Genomic DNA, 23,225 nt, shown 5'->3' on the forward strand with positions numbered 1-23,225 from the left:
AATATTAAAACCTGCCATTTCAATATTTCATTCTCTCCTAGCCTTTACTGTTAAATCGTTATTTTATAATTTCTTTTCTTTCTTAAGTCTACAAGTACTGGTTATTGTAGTTCTTCATCCCTGCCTTGTAAATTTGGATCGCCACATATGATGTTACATATGATTGTAGCCGTATGCTTCCTGATTTGTGTTTATGATGAATTTGTAAACACACCAAGAAGTTTTATCTCACCGCTTAGGCCTATCTTGAGTAGGCCTACTTTATAAGTAATTTCACTAGTAGGTCCTACTGTTCATTATATAGGCTAAAGATATATATTTGTTAAGTCACAACATACTGGAAACAAAGATCAATAACAGAATGGTAATGCCTCAATCGTATTGTTTTTATTATACATGTATTTTATTGTACAAGGTTATGATAATGTACGTAGGCCTACCAGTATCACCCTGAGCTTCAGAGCTAACTTGACACTAACCTTTTCACTGTAGCCTATCTCCATCGTGTCAAGTAACCTCTGACGAAAATAGTTTGACCTATTTTATATAAGCCAATCGAATCCATGTTTCAAAATTTTTCACCAAAGTTTGGTGAAAACGCTGATTGGTTGATCGTCAATCGGCAATCCTCGGCTGATTCCGCAAGCTCCATACTAACAACTTAGTTATTGTCGAGTGCGGAGACATCCGAGTAGTTCCGAGTGGTTCCGAGTGCATAACCGTACACAAAGAAAGCATGGAGTATATCGGAATTGAAACCAGAGCAGTATGATGCCCTGCATCATTATCTACTGAGGGATGATGTATTTTGCGTGCTGCCCACAGGTTACGGCAAGTCCCTGATATTCAGCCTTATCTTTGATTGGTCCGGATTTGAACAAAGCGCGCTTTGACTCGTTCGCGTTCATTGGCTAGATCGTTCAATGAGTCATTGAGTGCGGGCTTTAAATTTGATTGGCGGGCGGCGGGGGCACTCGAATCTGGTCAGAGGTTACTTGACACGATGGAGATAGGCTACATTGAAAAGGTTAGTGTCAAGTTAGCTCTGAAGCTCAGGGTGACCAGTATAGGCTACAGCAATAAATTGAACTGAATTGGGTTGAATTAAACCTAAGCCGTCCATTAAACTGACAATTTGCAGGCCCGTAGCCAGCAATTTCCAAAGGGGGTTATTTTTCTAAAAAAAAAGTCTCTTAAAACACACACACACACACACACACACACACACACACACACACACCACGGCCCGTAAATAGCACCTATAGAGTAAGTCTGGTACCCTGAATGTCCATGTCAAATAATAGGTCTTTACCTATAGGACCCTTAATCTTTTTATAGATTTCATATCTTAATACGATTCCAACCCTTATGTTTTGTTATAAGTTTGTGAGCAAAATTCTCTGCTCGTTCATTTTTCATATCAGAGGGTATTGGGACACTATGGCCATCGGTGGCAGTAGACCAAAGTGTCGGTAGTCTGTCTAAATGCGCACATGTCCAGATATGGATTTAAATTTATTATAGTCTTTCACGGTGCCAGACGCTCCTTAAAGACTGTGGCGACCAGATAAACGCAAGCGATGCCCATTATTACTGGGCTGACGTAATGCAGCACTGGCCAACTAGCCTGTTGTTCGTTGTCTGAAAGAGCAGAAATGATATTTTATCGAAATAGGTGTGAGAGTGTGCTATCTATTTTATCCTTTAACATCTTTTCTTTAAATCCTCAAAATTAATTTTATCAAAATTGATTACACATTTCTAAACATGTGTCTATCGATTTTTACACAGGGTGGCTCAAAAGAAATCCCATCAGTTCTAATGAGGCAGTCTGAGCTAGTATAAGGCCGCATTCACAATAAAAGTTGATCCGCGGACTAACAGATCTGCGGATAAAATAAGGCCGACCCACTTAAATTTTTTTCATAATTCCCGCGCGGAATCTATTTAGTGTCTAAAAGGGGATTATGCGGCAAGCTTTCGAGTTAGTCCGCGGATCAACTTGTTCTGAATGTTCTGAATTAAGTCATGGCCAAGACTTCACGTCATTAAAGTTTGAGCCTGAGAGAGAGAGAGAGAGAGAGAGAGAGAGATTAAGAAAAGAATAAAAGAGAAAGCACACACACCTGTCCACTGACTGTTGATAGAGTCAGGAGGTTCATAGCTACCTGTAAATAAAGGGAAAATGAAAGTTGAGTAAACCAAGGAATCTTATCACAACCTACCTTGAGTAAACAGGCATAAGTCTTAATTGTTAAACAAAAAAGGTCTTTAAATCCACATCACTGAAAATGATTCGCGATATATTCAGTACTGCGTTGCAGGCTTTTTTCCCAAGCTCTGAAAATTTTGTCAAAGTACGTACTGAATATACCATAAAAATATTTTCATTCTGAGTAAGTTTTTGCTATGTTAAAATCCAATATAAACAAACTTACTGTATTCAGTAGACTCGCATCCAATTTTACGGTGCGTGTCGCCAGAGGTCCTCGTGATGACCTGTTCCAGTTTTGTCAGCGCCTCTTCATCATCCTGGCTATCAAAGCGCAGAATTCTGTGAAAATAAAAATTTAGCTATTTTGATTTCAGCAGTGTAATATGATCTTTTCATCAGTATAACTTAACAGGTCAACATGTGTTAATTCGTAGCCTTATATCTCCAGAACCGGCACGGATGTCATAGATTGGACTTTTTAATGGAGCCTTAAATTAATATTTGACCTCTGACCTACTCTCAACATTAAACTGATATTTCTCCACAACTGAAACAGATACATCCATAGCTAAAAAAAGTGAAAAACTTACACGTTAACTTATACTAGTTACTACATATATAAAAATAATCGAATATTTGAAACCGATAGTTTTTTAAAAGTAATATATTCAATTCATATCACCTTAAATCTTAATGCGTGTGTTCTATTTTCTAAACATAAAAAATATAACTTTGGTCTTAATCCAGTGCTTCAATCTGCCTACTTATGTATTCTCAGCTCCTGCGGTACTGGGCACTTCACGACCGCTATTGGTATCAATCTTCGTATGTTACCCGTGCCTTTCATATCTAAGAGGCTGGAGATACATTGTAGGCGGGACCAACGGGCCCATCCACTGTCATTGGAAGATGGATCGACAATGACAATGTTGTACCTGGTAAAAGGAATGATACTTATGTTAATATCTTCAATTTTGCGTTCAGTGATATTTCTTGTAGATTGATTAAGATCAAAATGCACAGTAGGACGCAGCTGTTATTAATGTTGATAATCTAAGTTACAATAAAAGATGCTACGAATAAGTAGTGGAGTAAAGGCGCCTTTCACCAATCTGGTTTTATCACGAGGGTTTACCAAACGCTGCACAAAATTATATACAAACTTCTATTTTCACTTACATTGAATTGTCCACACCAAATATCCTCTCATCGGCGATAGCATTGCCTGGCAAATTATTTCGCGGGTAGAAGAAACCTCGAAGCCCTCGTGCCTCGAGCTTTTCCATCACATTCCGCCCAAATACGAAAGATTCGTTATTATCTTCATCGAAGATGATATTGAAGTCGTACGTCATTTGGGGTTCAAGCATGACACCAGACATTTTGACAAAACGGCTGATCCGATGTCTTTCGCCGTCCCCAAATCAGAGTCAAATCAGACGCCCGCGCTTTCTATCTGCTATGACACTACATAACTCGATGGACAAATAAACATGGACTATTAGGTAAGCGTCTACAAATAATTTCTGCGGTTTTGAAAATCCCCAAATTAAATTACCACTTTATAGTGCTTGGTGTTAACGCTAAGAAAAGCCTTCGACTCTGAAGTAAAACTATGATATCATGCCTTTTTTTGAAATTTTGAATTAATGTGAAAGTTTACAGTCGTGACTTCAAACAAAAAGCCACCCACATTACAAAAAGGGGCACTACCCAAGGAAATTCCAGGCTTGTATACATTGCATCATCGAGCTGGCCAAAATGAGTTCAACAGTCCAGTGTATTTTTCTTTGTGTGTTTATCGGTGCAATTATTATTATTATTATTATTATTATTATTATTATTATTATTAGAAAATGGCAATTCTTATTTAATGCCCTTATATATACAGAGAGAAAATAAGCATCTGAGTCTGAATTTTATCTTGACTGGATAATTCTTGATGCCTTTGAAGTCACTGCCTTTTTGCCACTGAGGCCGACCAGTTGCCACCAGATAGTCACGAATATTATAACTAAGATAAATACCAGAAAAAATCGTTACATATTACCCGAAAATGTTAATTGAACGGATTTTTCTGCTTGCTTTTTGTGCTGTATACATGTATAAATGGGGCAGATAAGTAACGATGCATGTAGGTGAGATACGTACTGTAGGTGAAATTAACGACCTTTAAAAAGTATGAAGGAGGTGCAGTTTAAAGCTCTTTTATGGCTGATCTGATCGAGTAATTAATTCGGTTTATCCTGTGGTATCTCGACTTTATTTGGGTCATATAAGACACAAGTAGGGGGGGGGGGGGGCTACTTGGAATTTACGCTCAACCGACCCGCAGTTGAAATGTACCGGTGTGACAGGACTGGAAGGAACCGTAGTTCGTTTCCCATTACTTTTTACAGGTGACATTCGTCCCATATGCCAACCTCAATACTCCGACTAATCCTAATCTGTAGGCCCACTAATCATAAGGGACCCCAGACTTCCATTTCTAGGACTACCATTCAAGTCACAGTTTCGACTGATGTGTTTGTTTTCATCCCTTTCACAGCACACATATATTAACATAATTCAGATGTGACGCTAAGGCGACGTGTACTTTGGCAATGTGCCGTGATCATTCACTGCGAAACACATAAAATTGCACTGTGCGATCTCCCCATTGTAATCACATGACACAAATCTTTGCCCCCCATTGTAGTTTTATATTCTATAGCATCACCAGCGCTGCAGTCCGTACTACAGTGTATCTACAGGTACGTTTACAAAGAGAGATACTTTTGTTCGCGATTTTAGTAGGTCAACACAAGCGAAACACTATTGATAAGGTTAATCTCTGGGCCCCTTTTGTCTTCATACCTAAGCTGCATTACCTTTGCTGCTTCTACATGTATAGACTGGAAAAATTACCGATCAATCAAATTACCCACTGCTGGTTGTTGTAAAAATGCCGTCTTTGGTACCAGATTTATTACCATCATTTATTTATTTCTTTTAATATTAGATTTAGCCGTCTTCTCAGCCACCAGATCAGGTAATCTTGAGACTACATGTACTAAAAAAACTATAAAATTGTTGTGAAAATCGACAATCGCTAACTGTATAAGCACACACACTACACACCATTCGCAAAGAAACTTTATTTCTAGTTGCAGGAGACTCGAATACCCAACATTCCACTCACTAGTTTAATTAAAAAATAAATATTTTAAGCAAAAGGGAATTTTTTCTATGTAGTTAGATAAACAATTGAACATCAGAAATAAATTCCAAATACACTCGAAAACAATGTAGGCCTAGTAGTATTTGGTAACGTAAAACATGTCATTTACTATTAATTCGCATGTGAAACATACTGTAAAAGTGCTTCTGATTACTAATTTCTTATTGTAAAAATTGAAAAAATGGGCCTACTCTCTCTCTCTCTCTCAAAAAAAAAAAAAAAAAAAAAAAACTCTTTCTACAAAGAAAAGGAACAAATAATGTCACATGGCCATCAAGTGGTTACACCGGTGGGACAGGCATGGTAGTCCGCTAGGAACTGTAGTCCGTTCTCCATTACTTTGTACTGCATGGTGACATATGTGAGTCGTCCTATACACTATCCCCAATGCTCTAACCTGTACTATTAACTTCCATTCCCAAGACTATCATTTCTGTCACACCGGCATCAGTGCAGTAGTGGGGAGTTTGCCGGGAAGGCGCCACTTTTGAATTCCAATATTATATGCACTTTATGTCTGTTATAAATATTATCTTCTTTCCTGATCCAATTCCGAATACAGAACTTCGTGGTGATATTGTTGGTTAGAACACAAGATACATCTTGTTCAGGAACTCGATCTTCAACGCTTGGTTGCCTCTTACGATAGTTGTCGAAAGGAAGCTACTCATCGATGAATCTTGATTTCGATTGGAACTAGAAAGAGACGTTATTATCATTATTTATTTATTTATTTATTAAATTTGTACAGCTCCGATAAAAATAATCTTTCACAAGAATCGAAAAAAGTATAAATGAAGACCAAGCAATTGATGAAAAGATTTAAAAATAACTTTAAGTTATTTTAATACGTACATGTGTCTGAGCGTGTTTTGTGAAGTGGTCTTCGCATGCCATCCTGATTCTCTCAGCCGTGGCTGGACTGTCCAAACGGAACCTCCCTTTCAAACCGGACTCGGCTCTAGCGGACGATATGGCGTCTTTGATGGCTAAGAATACTGCAGACGCCAGTAGCAGAGGAGGTTCACCAATTCCCTGTAAAAATGAAAAATTTCGTAATCAAACGGTCTGATGACTTAAATAGGCCGATTTTTCGATTACACTTGCATTTTTACCAAACAAAACCTTCCTGCAAATTTTAAAGTAGTAGTGCTAGCTTGCAGCCAATGGCGACGATCATTTCGACGGCGATGAAGTCGACACAGTACACAGAAAATAATAATAATAATTCTTATTCTAATTATTATTATTATTCACATTTGTTTTCGGCAATGTTACTGTCATTGAATTTCCTTGTCACTTTATACTGGTGTGTTGTCACCTTAGAAGAGTAAACAGCTCTTGGATTGGACGCCCCTTTCAGGAAGGACACATTGAATTCTACAGGGATATCTGCGTAGCCTGGGATCTTGTACGTGTTTGGACCGGTGGTTACCATTTTTCCATCAGAAGTGTATCTTAATTGTTCAATGGTATATAGCCCATAACCCTTAAATAAGATATATATATCAGCTGGAAAATCGGTATTTAACGCTCATTTGGAATTTGACATAAAGAATTTCAATTTGGAAGATATATTTATCTTTTCGGGCACACTGAATGGTTAAAGTGCTTGTTGTCACTATACCTGTGCAAAAGCGCCCTCTATCTGTCCAATATCAATGGCCGGATTCAGGCTTCTTCCAACATCCATTACAATGTCGGTTCGTAACACCTTAGGAATAGATTCGAATATAAAGAACTACATGTAGTATTTATGGTATTGAAAACAAAGAAGTGGCGACACTTTAACTTAATTTTCTATGAACAGTTTTATCATTCTAGCGTGTCGACATTTTAAAGCCAAAGATATATCAAATTATCGTAATGTAAACTGTTTGAATTTGAGATGGGTGAAAGGCAACTAACCACGTGGTCTCCTGTAAGACAATCTATTTCCACCACGGAGCAAGCAGCGCCGTACGTATGGTACGCTTCTTTTGCTATCTCACCCTTTATATAACTGTCATCCCATGTGTCTGGTACTCTACATGTTATTAGAAAGGAATAGTTTACAATGATTTAAATAAAGAACCCGAGAAGGCAGAGGACAGCGAGAACCAAAAATATAGAGAGCAAAATTAGCCATGTGAACTTTATTTCTCGTTTTGAATATATTAAATAACTTTGTCAATCATCTTTTATGTCTAAAATTATAGTTTTTTCGTTTTAAAACGTTATTACCGATGCCAAAGAATGAAATTTCAAATGCATGCCTTAAGCAAAAACTCTTCCTGTAAAGTATGGACTTGCATTTAATCCAACGAGCTCCGTCTAAGCAAAAACTAGATAAGGTATACAGAAACAATATCTGATTGACTTTATGTAGGCGATTTTTCATGGTTCCCATTATTTCTATGAGTTATAATCACTAAACTGAATATTCTTTGTTTATATATCCATTTAAATACAGTACTGGTTTCTTTACTTGTAGAATCCAGTCGCCGATAGGCTGATCCTGTCCATGTAGGCAGCTTTCACCTAAGACAGAATTGGAAGCCATATTGTTTAAAAACACGGTTGAAGACAACACAGCATTACTGATAAGGAAATAAATATTAGTTTCGTTTCTAATCCATAGAAAAATAGTTTTCTGTCCTTATGGCATTTGAAAGTTTTGATATAGAAACTTTTTTTTTTAAATGTTTGAGTTTTTTATTTCTCTTTCATTGTTTGTCTGAATAGCTTACCCAATCCTCCCACGTGCCACTTGGCTTTTCAGTGACATATGGAGCCAGTCGTTCTTTTAGTGCTTTGCAGGCGTTCTGGAGATATGAAGAGGGCATATTAATAGGATAAATCCAGAAATGTTTGTTTTTTTTTTCATTCCAATAGGTTAATCAACACGATAAATCGAAAAGGTACGAAAATAATTGCTATCAATTTCAAGCTGAAAGTACTTTCGCATAACCAGCTGCCTAGCTTTCAGCTGCATTCTCCGTTGCAAATATTTCAACTTCAACGGCGCCATGATTCAACTTACCAATACCGCCATTCCAAAGTAATCAGTGCTTGTACTGGAATTTGTGGCAGTGGCATTGGGCACCGTATCGGTAGATGTCTCGTTGATATGGATTTTCCGAACTGGGATCTGTAATGCTCGGCTGGCAATCTGGCAAAAAACAAATTCTTTAATATGTAATTATCTTACGGCTGATAAGGAGCGTCAGTTTACTTTTTTGCCCTGCGTCCATCTCCTATTACACGAAGAAATATAGCAGTACAAAATTTAACTGTAATTATACAAAAAAAGGGTTAAAACACGCATCGTCCTTATTATAAATAGTGAAGCTAAAACTAACTGCTTTATAGTTGAACATTGTCGTAGTGAGTATGTTCAGCTATTACCTCAATGTCCATTCTTTTTCACGGATTTTCACGGATTTTATCCATTTTCATTGAGTGTATTTTCTAAAATTTTGGATCTATATTAGTAATTTTTCATTAAAACCAATACAGAATATTATGAAGTGAACGGACAGATTGGATGAAGTTTTCATGTAAATTATCACACTACCTGTATCAACTTAGTGTGCAATCCTTGTCCCATCTCTACACCACCATGTGTTATCAGAACTGAACCGTCCTCTTGGTACACATGAACAAGTGCAGCCCCCTATCGGTAAAAATGGTGATGATTATAATTATACGACATAGATATAATTGACGCAATGTTTTAATTGAAAAGTACCGCCTAATTGTTTATTAAACATGTATCTCGCTCTTTTAAAAAGACAGTTTTATCTTAACAGAATCATCATCAGCAACTTGTTATAATTATGATAAGCCACCCACTTCTACAAATATAAGTACACTGTACTTACGTTCTGTAGATGACGATTAGGATAGTTAGTAATCGGATATTTGGCAGGAACCAAGGCGATGCCACGCTTCTTCCAACGGTTTTTGCTAAAACAGATTTGGTGCTTGTAATTAATCGTGATGTTTCATTAGATTTGTAACAACGATACAATGTGTATATTTAGAGTATAAGCTATATCGGGACAAGAACGGTTGTCCTAGATGTAGCTGCTCGACACGAACATCCAAACTTACACGCAGACAAACACATGCCTACTGCTTTGTCTTTCTTAGTGGGCAGCCGAGAAAAAAAATTTCCAATAATTTGTTGACAGTAAAATGACCACAAGTGTTACGTGAAACTGTAGATGCGAATATTCTCACTACCTGAAGTTATGTAGTCAATATATCCTTTGTTTGACATCCGAATTATAAATTTAGTCACGTTATATTATGTTATGTTATGCTCAGTAGGGACCGACATGTGAAGTTATCCAATGCCACCTTTAAAAACCGTGATTCATACAAGGGGATAACAAACGGTCAGAGGTAACTTTTCGGACTTTTAGCAATACAAATGGCCCCAGTTTACAATAACGTCGAATTCGTCACTGAAGCGTGCAATCTTTTCAATTTAACTTGGCCCTGGTCGGAGTTTGAACGGTGATCGTTGCTGTCACGCCATTCAATGTTTTTACTAACTTTAAGAAACTAGTATTTAGTGTTTGGATATTAATGGGTTGCAAACTAACATAGGCAAGTACCTTAGTACTTTATCTTAATTTCATATCACCTGTTAAACGCTTCTACTTCTTTTTTACTCGTATGAAATCCATTTTGTTTGATAACCTCAGTCCAGCAACGTCCTATGTTACAGTTCACCAGGCGATTGCCATTGGGTGTTAGATCATTTTCCTTGTACATATTCACTTCTCTGACCTAAACAATATGGGAATGGTACTTAATATTAGTATATTAGGCCTATTCGTTTGAATAATTACGTTTTCACATTTACTGGCAGATTTGGAGAATATAACATGATACCCGTTACCATAATTTATGAATTTATTAAAGGCCAGGCGCTAATACTGGATCGTGGACAAAATTGGTTTTATGACAAAAACAAAGGTTAAGTAAGAAAGTCAAATTATGATCCTTCGGTGATTTCAAAGTAAAGGCACAAACACAATTTAATACATAGTGCGTTTTTCGAGGTTTTTCTTGAACGTACCGTACGTGGTGGGATCTTTAGTTGAACAGCGATATCTTCGATTATGTTCTCCATAACCAAAACTGACTGAGGGCTACCAAATCCCCTGAACGCCGTGTTTGAGCGGAGGTTGGTCTTGCACAAGACGCCAGTCAGCAGTAGATTTGGAATAAGGTAACAGCTGTCAAATCTGTCTAACGCCTCGCCTAGAACCTGATGAATAAAACACTTTATATGGGGCCTAATAGATGAATGAGCGATATGATAACTCACACACGCACACGCACGCACACACACACACACACACACACAAACACACACATTTCAATGTTTCTGCCCCGATTATACAATAAAACACGAGGTATTCTTTAAACTATACCTACGTATGGGGATAAATCGCACACATTGCCAGCGTTTAAATATAGCGTGGCTTCTAGGGCTAGTAAACGTCCCCTGCTGTCCACTCCAACCTAAAACAAACATTAATTTCCATTTCTGTTATTATAGTATATATTATAGTAAATTAATGCAACTATTCAAAAAAAAAAAAAATATATATATATATATATATAATAATAATAATAATAATAATAATAATAATAATAATAGCTAAGGCAATTCCCTGGAGAACCCCAAACCCCTGGCAAACACCCTCACCATAAGACCATATCCGCAAACCCTACCCAAATTAAATGAACTTAGATGTAAGACCATTGCAAATAATAATCATGAAAAGCGTTTGATTATATCAACATTCCTGCCCACTTAGAAAAATCACTGTCAAGTCAGAACTTCTGTTTGTGTAGTAGCATGTAGAGAATAGGAGGGAGGGTGTGCGGAGGGGGTTATCGTAGCAGAAATGTGCAAAAGGACTGTCGTAGAATCCACAGAAGTCTATAGAATTACTGTGAAGAACTCGAAAATAATGTATGAGAGAGAGAGACTGAGAGAGAGTTCCAGTTGAAATATTTAAATATAGTAAGAAATACCTTGTATTTTGCGAGGAAAGGGTGTCTACCTCCTGTTATCAACATGTCTTCATCTCTATCCAACATACAACGCACCGGTCTGTTCAACCTGCGCATAACAATCAACAAACGATGAAGCAAAGAACTGTTCTGTTACACAAATAACATCTCTGCACCATAAATGTAGAAAAAAGTATTGTTCGAAATAAGGCATGTCGCTCTCACTGAAGCTGCTGTGTAGATAGTGGATTGCACCGAGTTTAGATGATCACGTATGTACATTGTCACCATTCCATTGTCACCATTGACTTTGGGTACATTCCAAATGAAACTATCGTTCTAGCCCGCAGGGACTAGATTGCAATCAGCTTAGCAGATTATCACGCTTCCCCCTGGTGTTGAGTAGAAAGGAGAAAGGCCGGTGGTTGTACGAGTACATTGGAAACAAGATGAGGCATGTTAATCCGTTAATCTGATTGCATTTAGCAAGAGTCCACCTGGGGGAGGATCTACCTACGTAGACCGATAGTTTCACTGGGAATGAGCCTTTGGTCTACAATGATGCTTCACCACTAAACATTATGCGAAGCATACTTGATGAAACGTAATGTACCATACAATATATCGTAACAAACTGTTATTTTAATTAAAAGTACTAGTACCTCAGTCACCTAAATCAAGGGACATTGACTCAACATTTGAAGACTTTTGAAACACATTCCTCTAATTTATATCACGAACTGACAAAAGTTTCAAAACTATTGGAAATGATATGAAAATCAAGCTTAAACAATTTGATAACCTTCATGAAATAGGTGGGTGGTCAAATGCGGATGATGCGACATGCCATGCACAACACAGAGGTTTAGTGTATAAAACATACCTTAAACCAAGTAATGTGTCTCAATATCGCCTCACTCGTCCTAAGTTAAAGTCCCCAACGTCTGACCGTATGTGAGGTAAAATACTGATGGTGTCCCGTAAAATGCACATAGTTATACACTTATTTGCTTTTGTTTTGATCACAACAAAAAATGTTCAAAAATGTCCATAAGCTTGGTAGTTGAATCATAAATGAAAATTATCAAACACACACAAGCCAAAAAACTTTCATAAACTGACATCTATATGAGGGTCCTGGCCGCTACACAAACTAGCGGTCAGTGAGTGTCAACATCAGCTCACATCAGTCTGATGAAGGCCTACGTCCAGGTTGGTCTTGCCGTAAGCTAACGGTATGGAAGTTTTGGCTTGTGTTTGATAATTTTCATTTCTGAAAAAAAAAATGCTCGTTTACTTACATTTGTGCAGCAAGGGCGACTGGCAAAAGAACATCGTACAGTTGCTTTCCACCAAAAGCCCCACCTATATAGAATCATATTTTTAACTTTGAGTTTTTCAACAAAAAGACGTTCAAGTAATAAGAAAAAATAATCTTCCGCTGCGAAATCGGTTGCAAAACATTCAATACAAGGGACATAGTATGGAAAAATTCAAATATTGACGCGCGCAATAACTTATTATACATTATATTAATTATGAAATATTTTAACATATAAATAGACAAAAGCAATGGTGAACTATATATTGGTATTTTTATATCTAGATTGTTATTCGATTTTATTCTAAAAGCATACAAAGACAAACTACGCTGTCAGTGTAAATTCTGACATATATTAAAATTATTTTCACATCCAAAGACATACAATAATCTTTAAACAACGAAAAAATATCCCCAAAACGTTCACAATTTTCTCTTAATCACAAAAATATACCCTGTTTAAAACTGATAAGAGAATTGGTATATATAAACTTGTGCTAGAGTCGCAAATTATAATTTTTTCTTCTTAACGAAACTAGCGCTTAAATGACAAATTAGAAAGTTAAAGACAGTTTTATAGAATTAGTAATTTTGTCAACAGACGTGCTAAACCTTGGTGATTTAAAAATACTTGAAAATTTACTAAAGCTATAAAAACATTGCATGCCTTAAATGCTAAATTTTTAAAAATTGAGCGAAGAATGGCAGCCATCATGTTACATATAAACTCAGTAAAAGAAGTATTAGCACAAATGTTTGTCTTGAGATTGTAGATTTGTCTTGAGATTGTGACTGTATTAATTTCCAGTGTCAAAAGTGATTCTTACCCATTCGTTTTGTTCTCACGAGTACTCTGTTCATCGGTATGCCAAGAGCTCTAGCAACCTCAGCCTTTCGGGAACGTAAGAGGAATGGCATAATTAAAGATCGACGTACTCATCAAATCAGAACAACGTGTTTGTTTGTGTGTACGTGTGCGTGTGTACCTCATACAATCTTTACATGGAGAAATTATGAACATATTAAAAATGCACTGTTTACAATTCTATTCATACTGTATGTAGATATTGGATACGTTATATTGTTTTAAAAATAGAACTTGACACCTGATGACAACAAGGGAAGGTGAAAGAAAATAAATCCATACGTCATGAAGAGCATACAACTGGTACGTATGGGTTTAGCTGTCCTGATTACAAAAAATACACTGCATAATTCTCTTAGTTACCTGGGCATCTGAAGGGCCCTGTATGCCACAAAATATCTCAATTTCTCCATCCTCTCCTCTAGGTACGGCTCTAGCCCCATTCGTCTCCAGATAAAAATGTTCCTGTCCCCCTCCTTTGATCTCCCCTTCTAAGATGTGCTCAGCCTGCTCAAAGCCATGTGTCGTGTCGCCGGTTTTGATGACATTCTCATGTACAGGGTAATATGACTTTACTTCAATTGCTTCCTACAAAAATATTTTTTTTTACTTGAATCGTATAACTTCCATTTCTTTCATAGAAACCATGACCTACTTTGTCGTATTTTTGATTAAATATATTTTTGTCACATATACGACTCCGTCATATTTAGAACTCGAAAACTAACTTACAGGTCGTTATTCTAATTGATTAGAAAGTCTGGTATTTGTTATTTATTTTAACATATGTATGCCGGGTGTATTGTTTTCTTATTTATACCTCCATTGTCAACACTGTTGGAAGGTCTTGGTACTCAATTTTCACAGCTTTTGCTGCCCTCTGTGCATTCGTTTTGGTGTCGGCCACAATGGCTCCTATCACCTGACCATAACTAGTCACCTAGAATAACAACGTCTCATAACTATGTATCAAGGGTTATTAACATGAACAGCTTCAAATTTTATATTTTTCCACACAAAATATTCTGACCATTAAAATACCACATACGTATACGTTCAATATTTTTAGCCATTAAAAGTAAAGGTGTGCTATCCGAACTCACCTCACTACAACATTCAAGATATACTTCGTACAGATGTCTGACTTTCTAATATTGAAATTATTTAATTGTTGCTAGGTTTGAGCCATGAGACGTCTTTTAGAACATGTGCCCGTAGGTATTCTCAGTATTTGGACGTTTAGGTCTTTGGGCCTAGGGGTTGCCTCACACAGCAAAGGCAAAAACGGTTCATTGATAAATGTTTAAAAGTAGGGAAAGGATACAGGATAGATTTCAAGCAATCTGATGATCTGAACGCGGAATAGCTTACTGCTCAATAAAGTATAAATTAATTATAGGAGAAAACCGGTCTATGTAGACAATTGCCCAATGCACAACTTTTCACAATTTCTAGGGTTCATTTTAGTTGTACCAAACAATGCCTTTGGTACCTCTTCGGAAGCAAATATCTCCTCTGTTCTGATCTTTGATCCTGGTACATCCTTGTGGCCAAAGAATACCTCACCTCCAGGCAATGCAAGGGCTTCACTAGTGTCAATTGAGAGGATCTTGGCGTGGGCTCTGGTGCTTGTCACTAATGCCAAGTACAGCTCACCTGTATTATAATGAAAGACACGTTTTGAGAACCTATAGAATCAAATCCATATGTGCTTTTAATGACAATGGAATTGATTCGACATCGGGACAGCTGTCCAATTTCACAGTTTAATCGTCGTTGTTTATTTTTTTCCCAGATGGTTGAGATTATTGCGCTGTTGTTATCGTCTGGTCTTATATTTTAACTTTTCAGCGACTATTTTGTGACTACTAAAACATGTCTTTGAACGTATCACAGAATTGTAACATTAATGAAATCATACTGATAATCGCTGGTCAAAAATATTAGTTCCTTTTAGTACCGTTTAAAAATGGCATATCATCGCAATATTGAGCCTCCCCTGTTGCGTGCTGCATGCTGGCCTTGTGTGGCAATGGGCGCCCAACGACGTCGTATTCTGGTTGTTCAGGGGGCACCTCCTCAAAGACTTGCGTGCCACGACTTGTCCCACGTGTCAAAGTAAGCGCTGCAGATGCGTACGACTGGGGAATTGTATTGCTCACTTCACCTTTCTAAAGGACAGATGTAACTTGAGGCATGATTTGCAAACGTATGTGTTCTACGTTAGCATTTTGGTACAAGTTCAAAATGAAGCAAAGTGTATGTGAAATGCGGTAACTACGTGAGACAAGACTGTAAATCAGATCAGATTATTAGCATTCTTTTATATTGGAATTCTGTAATATATTATTTTTTCTCATTTTTTCAAGAGTTTGCATTATGTCTAACACTTGTTTGTGAATTACATTGTATGCTCGCAAGTTTTACAATACATACAATAATAAAAATAGTTAAAGTACCCCATTTCTACACTGCTCTAGGTGTATCTTTAGGTAGAATTTGAAAAAGAAACATTCAGCCAGTGTCCTCTTGTACGCTACATGACCACCAATGCCATCTGGAGGTGCTGGAAAATCTTCTGCCAGCCATTGGCTTACATCTGTTAGAAGCTGCTCGTCCCACTTTCTAAAATGAAGTTACTGTAAAATGCATTATCGTGTGATATCTGCGCCATAAAAAAATGGCACAAAGTTTAAAACAGAGTTTGAAACAGAGTTAAAACTTTTTGGTGTTCTCCTTTGTTCTTCTCCAATTGACTGTACATTTATACATGGTATCTGTATAGACCCCTACATGCACCTATCTGTACCTTCCAATTACATTCTTTGCTGTTTTAAGGGCCAATGAAGGGGTTTCAGACATGCCACCAAATGCCAGTGATAGTTCTTTGATGACGTCGGTTCCATCTTCAAACAGGACTCTCATCCCAGCATTCACTATGGCTCCTGCATTTTCTCTACGCTGGGTTTGTTTGTAACTGGACACAAATTCGTTCTAAAACAATTGGAAGCATTTCATGCGCATACTGTGCACATATAACGATACCAGAAATAATGCGACCATTTAATTATTTTTTGTAAACTTTATAATCATCCAAAAAGGTAAATAAGGCTGCCTTTATTACTTCCCTGGCCATCATTATGTACGTACTAAAGGTGGGAAAAGGAGAACTCTAGAGACAGGCTGGCGATTTACAATATCTTATATATATAGCCAAATAAAACGTTTATATATATATATATATATATATATATATATATATATATATATATATATATATGGCGGAAACCCTTCGTACCTCTTTTGAATACGGGATAAAGACAGACAAGATAATCTCATCAGATCCAATGTTCCACTTTTTGCGACTAACGAAAAATGTGTTGTCCATAAGAGCATCTCTCCGACCACGTTCTAAAAATCAAATTAATATTGTTTGGTAAAATGTGCACAAAATAAGAACAAAATAAGAACATGCAATGGAAACAGAACAAAATATGTTTATTATGGCGATGGTAGTATTTTTTATTATGTCAGGATACGTCAAGTAAAGACAAATAGGTAATAATAGTAGGTGCCATATATGCAACTGATGTTAAATATGGAACCCTGCAATGCTGAGTTTAACAATGACAAATCGAATAATGCCTAATGGATGATGTAAGCCTACAGAGCTTGAACCTCTGAAAACACACTGTTGGGGAAGAAGCTCAAAGCCCTAAAGGCAATTAAGACAACATTTGCTTATGTATGCTTTATTGTTTAAAATGACTTTTTACCTTTCGATATCAGGGTTATCGTAGATCCCGTAGCCATCAAGAGAGGAACGAGGTCGGAATGGTGATGTGCCCACAAAATATTCCCAGCCAACGACTGAAAATGAATCGATAGTTTTTACTACATGTTTGGGCGATTTGTCCATGCTGTGTTACTGTTACATGTAAAGTCGCGTCTATAGCGTTGTTGAGATACCGTTTGTATCAAGTTATATTAAATCAATATCGATGGAGAGATGTAGATATGATGACTTACTAACACACAGGCTCTATACAACGTTTTTTTCTATATATAAGTGAAATACGTAAAAAAAATGTACTTATGAACTTACTGCCACATTACGAATCTGTTGCCCTGCGATCCCATAAACAATGTCCTGCATGGTTTTAAAGATCCTTGCTTGACGTTCTGAAAGGGTATATTTCTACTTGAAACATAACATTTTAATTTTTCTGCACGTTCGGTGAGAAACATAAGTTTTGGATAAATGTTACGCAGCAATGGTCATGTGCAAACGCCGTTAATTACAATGAATCATAAAAGCAATTTATTCAAAAACATAATGAAACACAAAAAGTCTGCTAAAGCTATTTGACCATAAACCATTTCTCATCTTACATAACAAAAATATATGCTTCCATTCTTAGGTAGTGAATCTTTTCTTCACCTGGGATATTACTGGCTATTTCAGCAAGAAAATCCCCAAATCTCGCGAGACTCACAGCGCCACCTACATGGATCCCCGCGTCATCCTTAACAATTTGTTGCAACTCTGGCACGTGTGTCGCGGCAATCATAACTCGGATATCAGATTTTCCATCTTTCAAGTCCAATGCTAGATACAAATATAACAATGACTATTAACATATAGGGAAATTAAAGTTGATGTCTCTAGTCCAAGTTTTTAAGAACTATACAGTACACTCTATTGAAGCTATACACACCCTTTTGTTTACAAATGAATAAATGTTGGAATTTTAAATTATAAAAAACTTATTATTTAACAAACCTGCTTTTACCTGCAGATAAAAAAATGCATAATTTTAATTTTCTTTACATTTGCACCTTTTTGTAATCTATTCATCTGTATTTAAAGATAGACAGTGCATGTTGTTCAACAGAAGAAGAAGATAAATTCTATGGCAAACAGGGCTCCGTATCTCGAAAGGTTCGCTATGTTGCGCACAAGCGTTAGTGTCTCGATTCCATAACCGATTATATTTCGAGATACGGGGCCATGGAATCGAGACGCACTTGCACGTGCGCAAGTGTCTCGATACCATGGCCCCGTATCTCGAAATAGAATCGGTTATGGAATCGAGACACTAACGCTCGTGCGCAACATAGCGAACCTTTCGAGATACGGAGCCCAGGTCTCTTTGGCTGAACCGCAGTTAACGTTATTGCATAATTCTAATGCTCTGACTTCTTCACAATATAGAAAAGTGCACATTTCTGTACTCACTCTTCTCCTATCAAAAATTGGCACTGTCGTTTAACAGTCACCAAGTATTCTTTAATCTTTTATTTAATATGTTTAACCCTACAACTACAATTCAATCAAAACCTTTTTATCTAAATGGCTGGAAAACTTGACAAACGTACCAAGACTTGTGCTACCAATGACCAGTCTGGCATCATGGTATTTGTATTTCAATTCCAGAAGCTCCTCCAAACATACTGGTCGAAACCACGTTATCCTTTCGCCCACGAATGTGAGCAATTTTGACTCTAAGGAATTTGCGAGCTGCAATGTCAAGTATGTAATGCTAGGATATGAAAGCAGTAAGTTTTGCAAAATTCACTCTTTACTTTAAAGGTATTATCATGTTGTAACATTTGTAACCGTTACTGTTTTATTTCATTCGGACCTATCTATTTCTACGTCTACTGTATTCAAATGTAATTTTGAGTCGAATCGTTTATCGATTTGGTTAACGTTGTACTGGATTTTGTGCAATATTTCGAACAGGTAAAGTTGTATTCTTCACAAGGAAATCTGCGAGTCCCGTTATGCTGATAACTCACATAGTACACTTACATATACTTCATTTAGACAAATATAACATCATTTCATTTTGTTTTTTAATGGTAAAGCAAATCAAGTAAATATGACCTTTAATTCAGGGGGGAAAATCGGCTCTTGAGTTGAGTCGAAGGGGACATAGTCACGTGACTCAGCACAATCTAATGCAGGTTCGATGGCAGTTGGTTGGTTTTTGCAGCATTGATCCCCCATTAAGCATGATACGTCTCTACTGAACGTTTTAAACCCGTCCAAGATAGGCCTATAGCCAGTGCACCTACACAGGTTTCCTAAAGAGATAAAATAGATTTATAGTAAGCATGAACATTCTGTAATAAAATGCAATGCCACCATTGCCTTTCGCCACCGTTATTGCTGTTTATAAACAACTTGTATTTGCATGATTATTTTTTCCCAGTAAAAGCATGGAAGAAATGAAACCGATCCATTGCACAGTACTGAATTCTGCAAATACGTATATTTTACCCCCCCCCCCCCTCCCAAACAAACAAACAAAAAAAAAAGAAAAAAAAGAAAGAAAGAAAGAAACTTCCCCTGAACTAAAATACGAGGTTCAAACAAAGTACCTTGAAACACATGTTCCACTTCCTCCTCTGTCGGTTTTGGCTTATTCCTTAGTAACGTGTACATTGACATCACCATTCCTGGAGTGCAGAAACCACACTGTGTGCCGTGGGACTTAGCTATTATCTCCTGAAAGCAATGCATCCCTTTTTGAGGAAAAACACGGAAAGAAACTAATTTAAAATGATAATGAGACACGAAGCGAACTCCATTTACAAATTGTCAACGTGCCTTCAAGTCTAAACGCAGTCGAAATAAAGAAAAAAAAGTAAAACATCTTTTCAATTTTTGTCAAATTCGTAAGACCTCGTCTACCCAAACCAACCCTACCTGCACTGGGTGTAGCCTCGTTTTAGTGCTACCAATCCCCTCCACTGTAGTGACAGCGAGGCCATGGAGAGAACATATTGGGACAAGACAGGCATTGGCTGCAAGATGACTGGTTAACAGATAAGGTTTACAACGCAAAAAGATGTCAAGATTAATTATCAAACGTCCACTGTGTGTTGGATACGGTATGGCTCCCTAATGAGAAAGGATTTGAGAAAACAGTGCATAAGGATACAGTATTTTGTCCTGTTCCTGGTCGTACTTTGATATCATCACTGTGCATGTACCACACCCGCCTTCTCCACAGCCAAGTTTTGTGCCAGGAAGACGCACTGAGACACGGAGTTAAGGACGAATGTATCAGTTTCATTTAAGCTGCCAAGGTGTTCGTTTTATGGTTACAATTATGACAAGACGATTAAACAAATATCTGAACGTATAACTACACATAAATCTACCAGTATCACAGAAACGAATATAACATTAACCCATTATAATAACATTTCGAACATATAGTGTTTTAGCTCTCTAAAATATTAGGTGCTGCTTAACTACACTTTTGAATATATAAGTCCTTTATTACTTGATGTTGCAGTTTGCATAAATTGGGCCCAAAAAAGCGGCAAGATTTATATCAACTCAACTCCCCCATATTAACAATGCACCCGTCATCAATGGAATCATGTCTTAATTATATAATGAGTCCTTAATGTTAAGGGGTTTTTAATCTTAAGATCAGTAAGTCTAACAAAAAGCAAAGATAGTGCATTTAATTTCACGTTCATTGGATTACTATAAATATTAATGCAAGCGCAGTCACCAGTCTACTAGCTAGCTAAACCCTTGGTATAAACACATGAAACAGTGAAGGCATAGGAAACAATGAAGCCATTAAGACATAGATACAGTTTTTTTTATATTGCAATATTTTTAATATTCAGTTAAAACGAAAGGATACGTTTAGAGCGCAGATACTGCAGCAAGGTTGTCTCCGGGTCGGCATTGCTTTCTGTTACCTTTGGATAACAAATCAAATTCCGCAATATATATATACATGTACCCTTGGACGAATAAAACGTTTTATTCCTTAAATTTGTGCTCATTATTTGGCATGTTGTATTTGTGATCGAGAAAATTTGACACCAATTTTTAGTATAAATAGGAACTTAAGCTAGGCGTTCATACGGAATTACTTCATAAAAAGCACAGGTGATGTAACAGCCAGCCCAGTTTATTTTAAAGTCATTTGCAGCCTTCTTTGCTGAAAATAAAGTGCTTTCAGACAATTATAGAGGCGTTGCGGTGAAGGCGTTTTAGGTTTGTTATTCTCATCATGTTTATTGTACATGTATTATGCTGTTAAGTTGTTGTGTAAAGAAATCTTGCGTGGTAAGAATATGATTGCAGAGACATGATGGCGGACGAGCGTATTTAGTATGAGTCTTGGACACTATAGCCTTTAATTTACAATATCCTGTCTGGCTCTTAAGTTGTACCTGGCAAACAAGTTGACTTTAATTGCATCTGTAGGCCTTTGCTCACCACAAATGTGCAAATTAAACGCTGACATTGGAATGCACCACTGAATATTAAGTACTTTGAAAAGCATAATATTGGGAGCCCGAACAATTTACCACCAATAAATGAATGAGTTGATTAGCATTAGTATTAAAGCGAAAGCTCCGTTTCAATACTTAAGACGTGTGATAGCTGGGTAGGTAAGCGTACATGCATCATTCTTTTCATGGTATGATTACATACAGGCGCCCGTATGCCAGTACAGTGTGCTACCTGGAAAGTCCGCTTTTTGGTACTTATTTCTAGTCCTGGTTGTCTGTCTTTTCTTAATTTAGTTGGCAAATTATGTTGCACTGCTTGGCTTAGTAGTTTGGCTTCTTGCTACACTCCCGTTTGTTTTTATCAGCTTTTTGAAATCTGACAATTTCATATAAGTTTTTTTGTCTGTAACCACTGCCTAATGGCTGCCAATCGGACAACTGACCTATTTCAGCGCTGCAATTCTACGCAATCTCACGCTTGTCCCTGTACACAAGAGCTAAGCCTGGTCACTGGGTCAAACATGAGAAGATTATGTTTGAAGTAACGTATTACATATCTCTCTCTGGTGCTATATGGTCCGATTCCTTGCTGTGTTCCATATTACATATCACATATAGGCCTACTAATTATAAATGCTAATACACTGGATATCACAGCTGTAAACTTGCATAAGTTTAGTCTGCATATGTAAAATAAAAAATGACGGTTAAAAAATGCATAGGTCACCACCTTTGTAGCGTCTTATTACCTTTTTACCATTCACGAAAAATACGAGGTCGTCTACCTCCATTCTGTCTGCAGTTGGTGACCTTTACGGTTAATATCCGGGTTAAAGATATACAAATATGGATTCCGAAAACGACCTGAAAAGCAGTCAGAGAGCGTAAACCTCCGTCAAGGCAAACCAATTATATATTTATTTATTTATTTATTTATTTATTTATTTATGCACAGACAAATAAATACACAAACTAATGGCAAGCAAAACATGACCGCCTTGAAGGAGGGAAATATAATACAATGTAGTAAAGCAGATGGAGTGTGTGTGCAGATGCCAAGTACCCGGTATCCCTGAAATCTTGATTATTTATTATCATACACTGCAATAACTGAAGGATACAGGATTCTCTTAAACTGTGGTGGTGGTGTGGGGGGGGGGGGGAGGAATAAAACACTTCTCGGCGAATTAAAAAAGTGGACGGGGAGAATTTTACTGTATGGAACATGACGGACATGTAAAGGGCGGTGAAATTGATTGCTTGACTTCGTAATTTGTTCTACCAACGAACTTTTGCAAATGAGCAGTATTTG

General features: G+C 37.1%; 2 protein-coding genes across 5 annotated transcripts; both read right to left on the reverse strand.

Annotated features, from left to right (window-relative positions):
- Nucleotides 1-88: 88 nt before the first annotated feature.
- On the reverse strand, nucleotides 89-3,917 carry LOC106156392 (uncharacterized). The gene is made up of 5 exons (XM_013531617.2): nucleotides 3,395-3,917; nucleotides 2,980-3,150; nucleotides 2,439-2,554; nucleotides 2,127-2,168; nucleotides 89-1,641 (listed from the first exon to the last, which is right to left on the reverse strand). Exons 1-5 carry the CDS (start codon nucleotides 3,595-3,597, stop codon nucleotides 1,529-1,531), a joined length of 645 nt encoding a protein of 214 aa, XP_013387071.1. The 5' UTR covers nucleotides 3,598-3,917; the 3' UTR covers nucleotides 89-1,528.
- Nucleotides 3,918-5,148: 1,231 nt separating this feature from the next.
- Nucleotides 5,149-22,833, reverse strand: LOC106156363 (xanthine dehydrogenase/oxidase). Of its 4 annotated transcripts, XM_087011022.1 has the most exons (33): nucleotides 22,663-22,833; nucleotides 21,313-21,370; nucleotides 20,590-20,686; nucleotides 20,355-20,463; nucleotides 20,027-20,153; nucleotides 19,530-19,729; nucleotides 19,019-19,160; nucleotides 18,081-18,248; nucleotides 17,745-17,821; nucleotides 17,416-17,509; nucleotides 16,938-17,050; nucleotides 16,449-16,633; nucleotides 16,099-16,264; nucleotides 15,600-15,810; nucleotides 15,132-15,295; nucleotides 14,460-14,579; nucleotides 14,003-14,227; nucleotides 13,602-13,665; nucleotides 12,755-12,818; nucleotides 11,475-11,562; nucleotides 10,869-10,955; nucleotides 10,507-10,698; nucleotides 10,069-10,214; nucleotides 9,299-9,383; nucleotides 8,992-9,090; nucleotides 8,458-8,586; nucleotides 8,165-8,239; nucleotides 7,903-7,955; nucleotides 7,344-7,461; nucleotides 7,063-7,149; nucleotides 6,757-6,924; nucleotides 6,291-6,470; nucleotides 5,149-6,131 (listed from the first exon to the last, which is right to left on the reverse strand). In XM_087011022.1, exons 1-33 carry the CDS (start codon nucleotides 22,702-22,704, stop codon nucleotides 6,099-6,101), a joined length of 3,966 nt encoding a protein of 1,321 aa, XP_086867148.1. In that variant the 5' UTR covers nucleotides 22,705-22,833; the 3' UTR covers nucleotides 5,149-6,098. The 4 variants fall into 4 exon arrangements, 3 of the variants coding, with proteins under 3 accessions (XP_086867148.1, XP_086867149.1, XP_086867150.1); XM_087011023.1 differs by lacking the exon at nucleotides 6,757-6,924; XM_087011024.1 differs by lacking the exon at nucleotides 20,590-20,686 and having other exon boundaries at nucleotides 22,663-22,806.
- Nucleotides 22,834-23,225: the final 392 nt, after the last annotated feature.

The sequence above is a fragment of the Lingula anatina genome, chromosome 4 (genome assembly GCF_051362555.1).
Source record: "Lingula anatina isolate TDL-2025a chromosome 4, LinAna3.0, whole genome shotgun sequence".
Classification (NCBI taxonomy): Eukaryota; Metazoa; Brachiopoda; class Lingulata; order Lingulida; family Lingulidae; genus Lingula; species Lingula anatina.

Excerpts from the sequence above, each read along its gene's own strand:
- LOC106156392 (XM_013531617.2), bottom strand. The coding sequence starts at position 3,597 with ATGTCTGGTGTCATGCTTGAACCCCAAATGACGTACGACTTCAATATC. Across the intron at positions 2,169-2,438 it reads ATGCGAGTCTACTGAATACA|GTAGCTATGAACCTCCTGAC; the intron begins GTAAGTTTGTTT and ends CTTTATTTACAG. Across the intron at positions 1,642-2,126 it reads TATCAACAGTCAGTGGACAG|ACAACGAACAACAGGCTAGT; the intron begins GTGTGTGTGCTT and ends CTGCTCTTTCAG.
- LOC106156363 (XM_087011022.1), bottom strand. The coding sequence starts at position 22,704 with ATGGAGGTAGACGACCTCGTATTTTTCGTGAATGGTAAAAAG. Across the intron at positions 17,051-17,415 it reads GATAACCCTGATATCGAAAG|AACGTGGTCGGAGAGATGCT; the intron begins GTAAAAAGTCAT and ends TTTGATTTTTAG. Across the intron at positions 11,563-12,754 it reads GTCGCCCTTGCTGCACAAAT|GTTGAACAGACCGGTGCGTT; the intron begins GTAAGTAAACGA and ends TGTTATGCGCAG.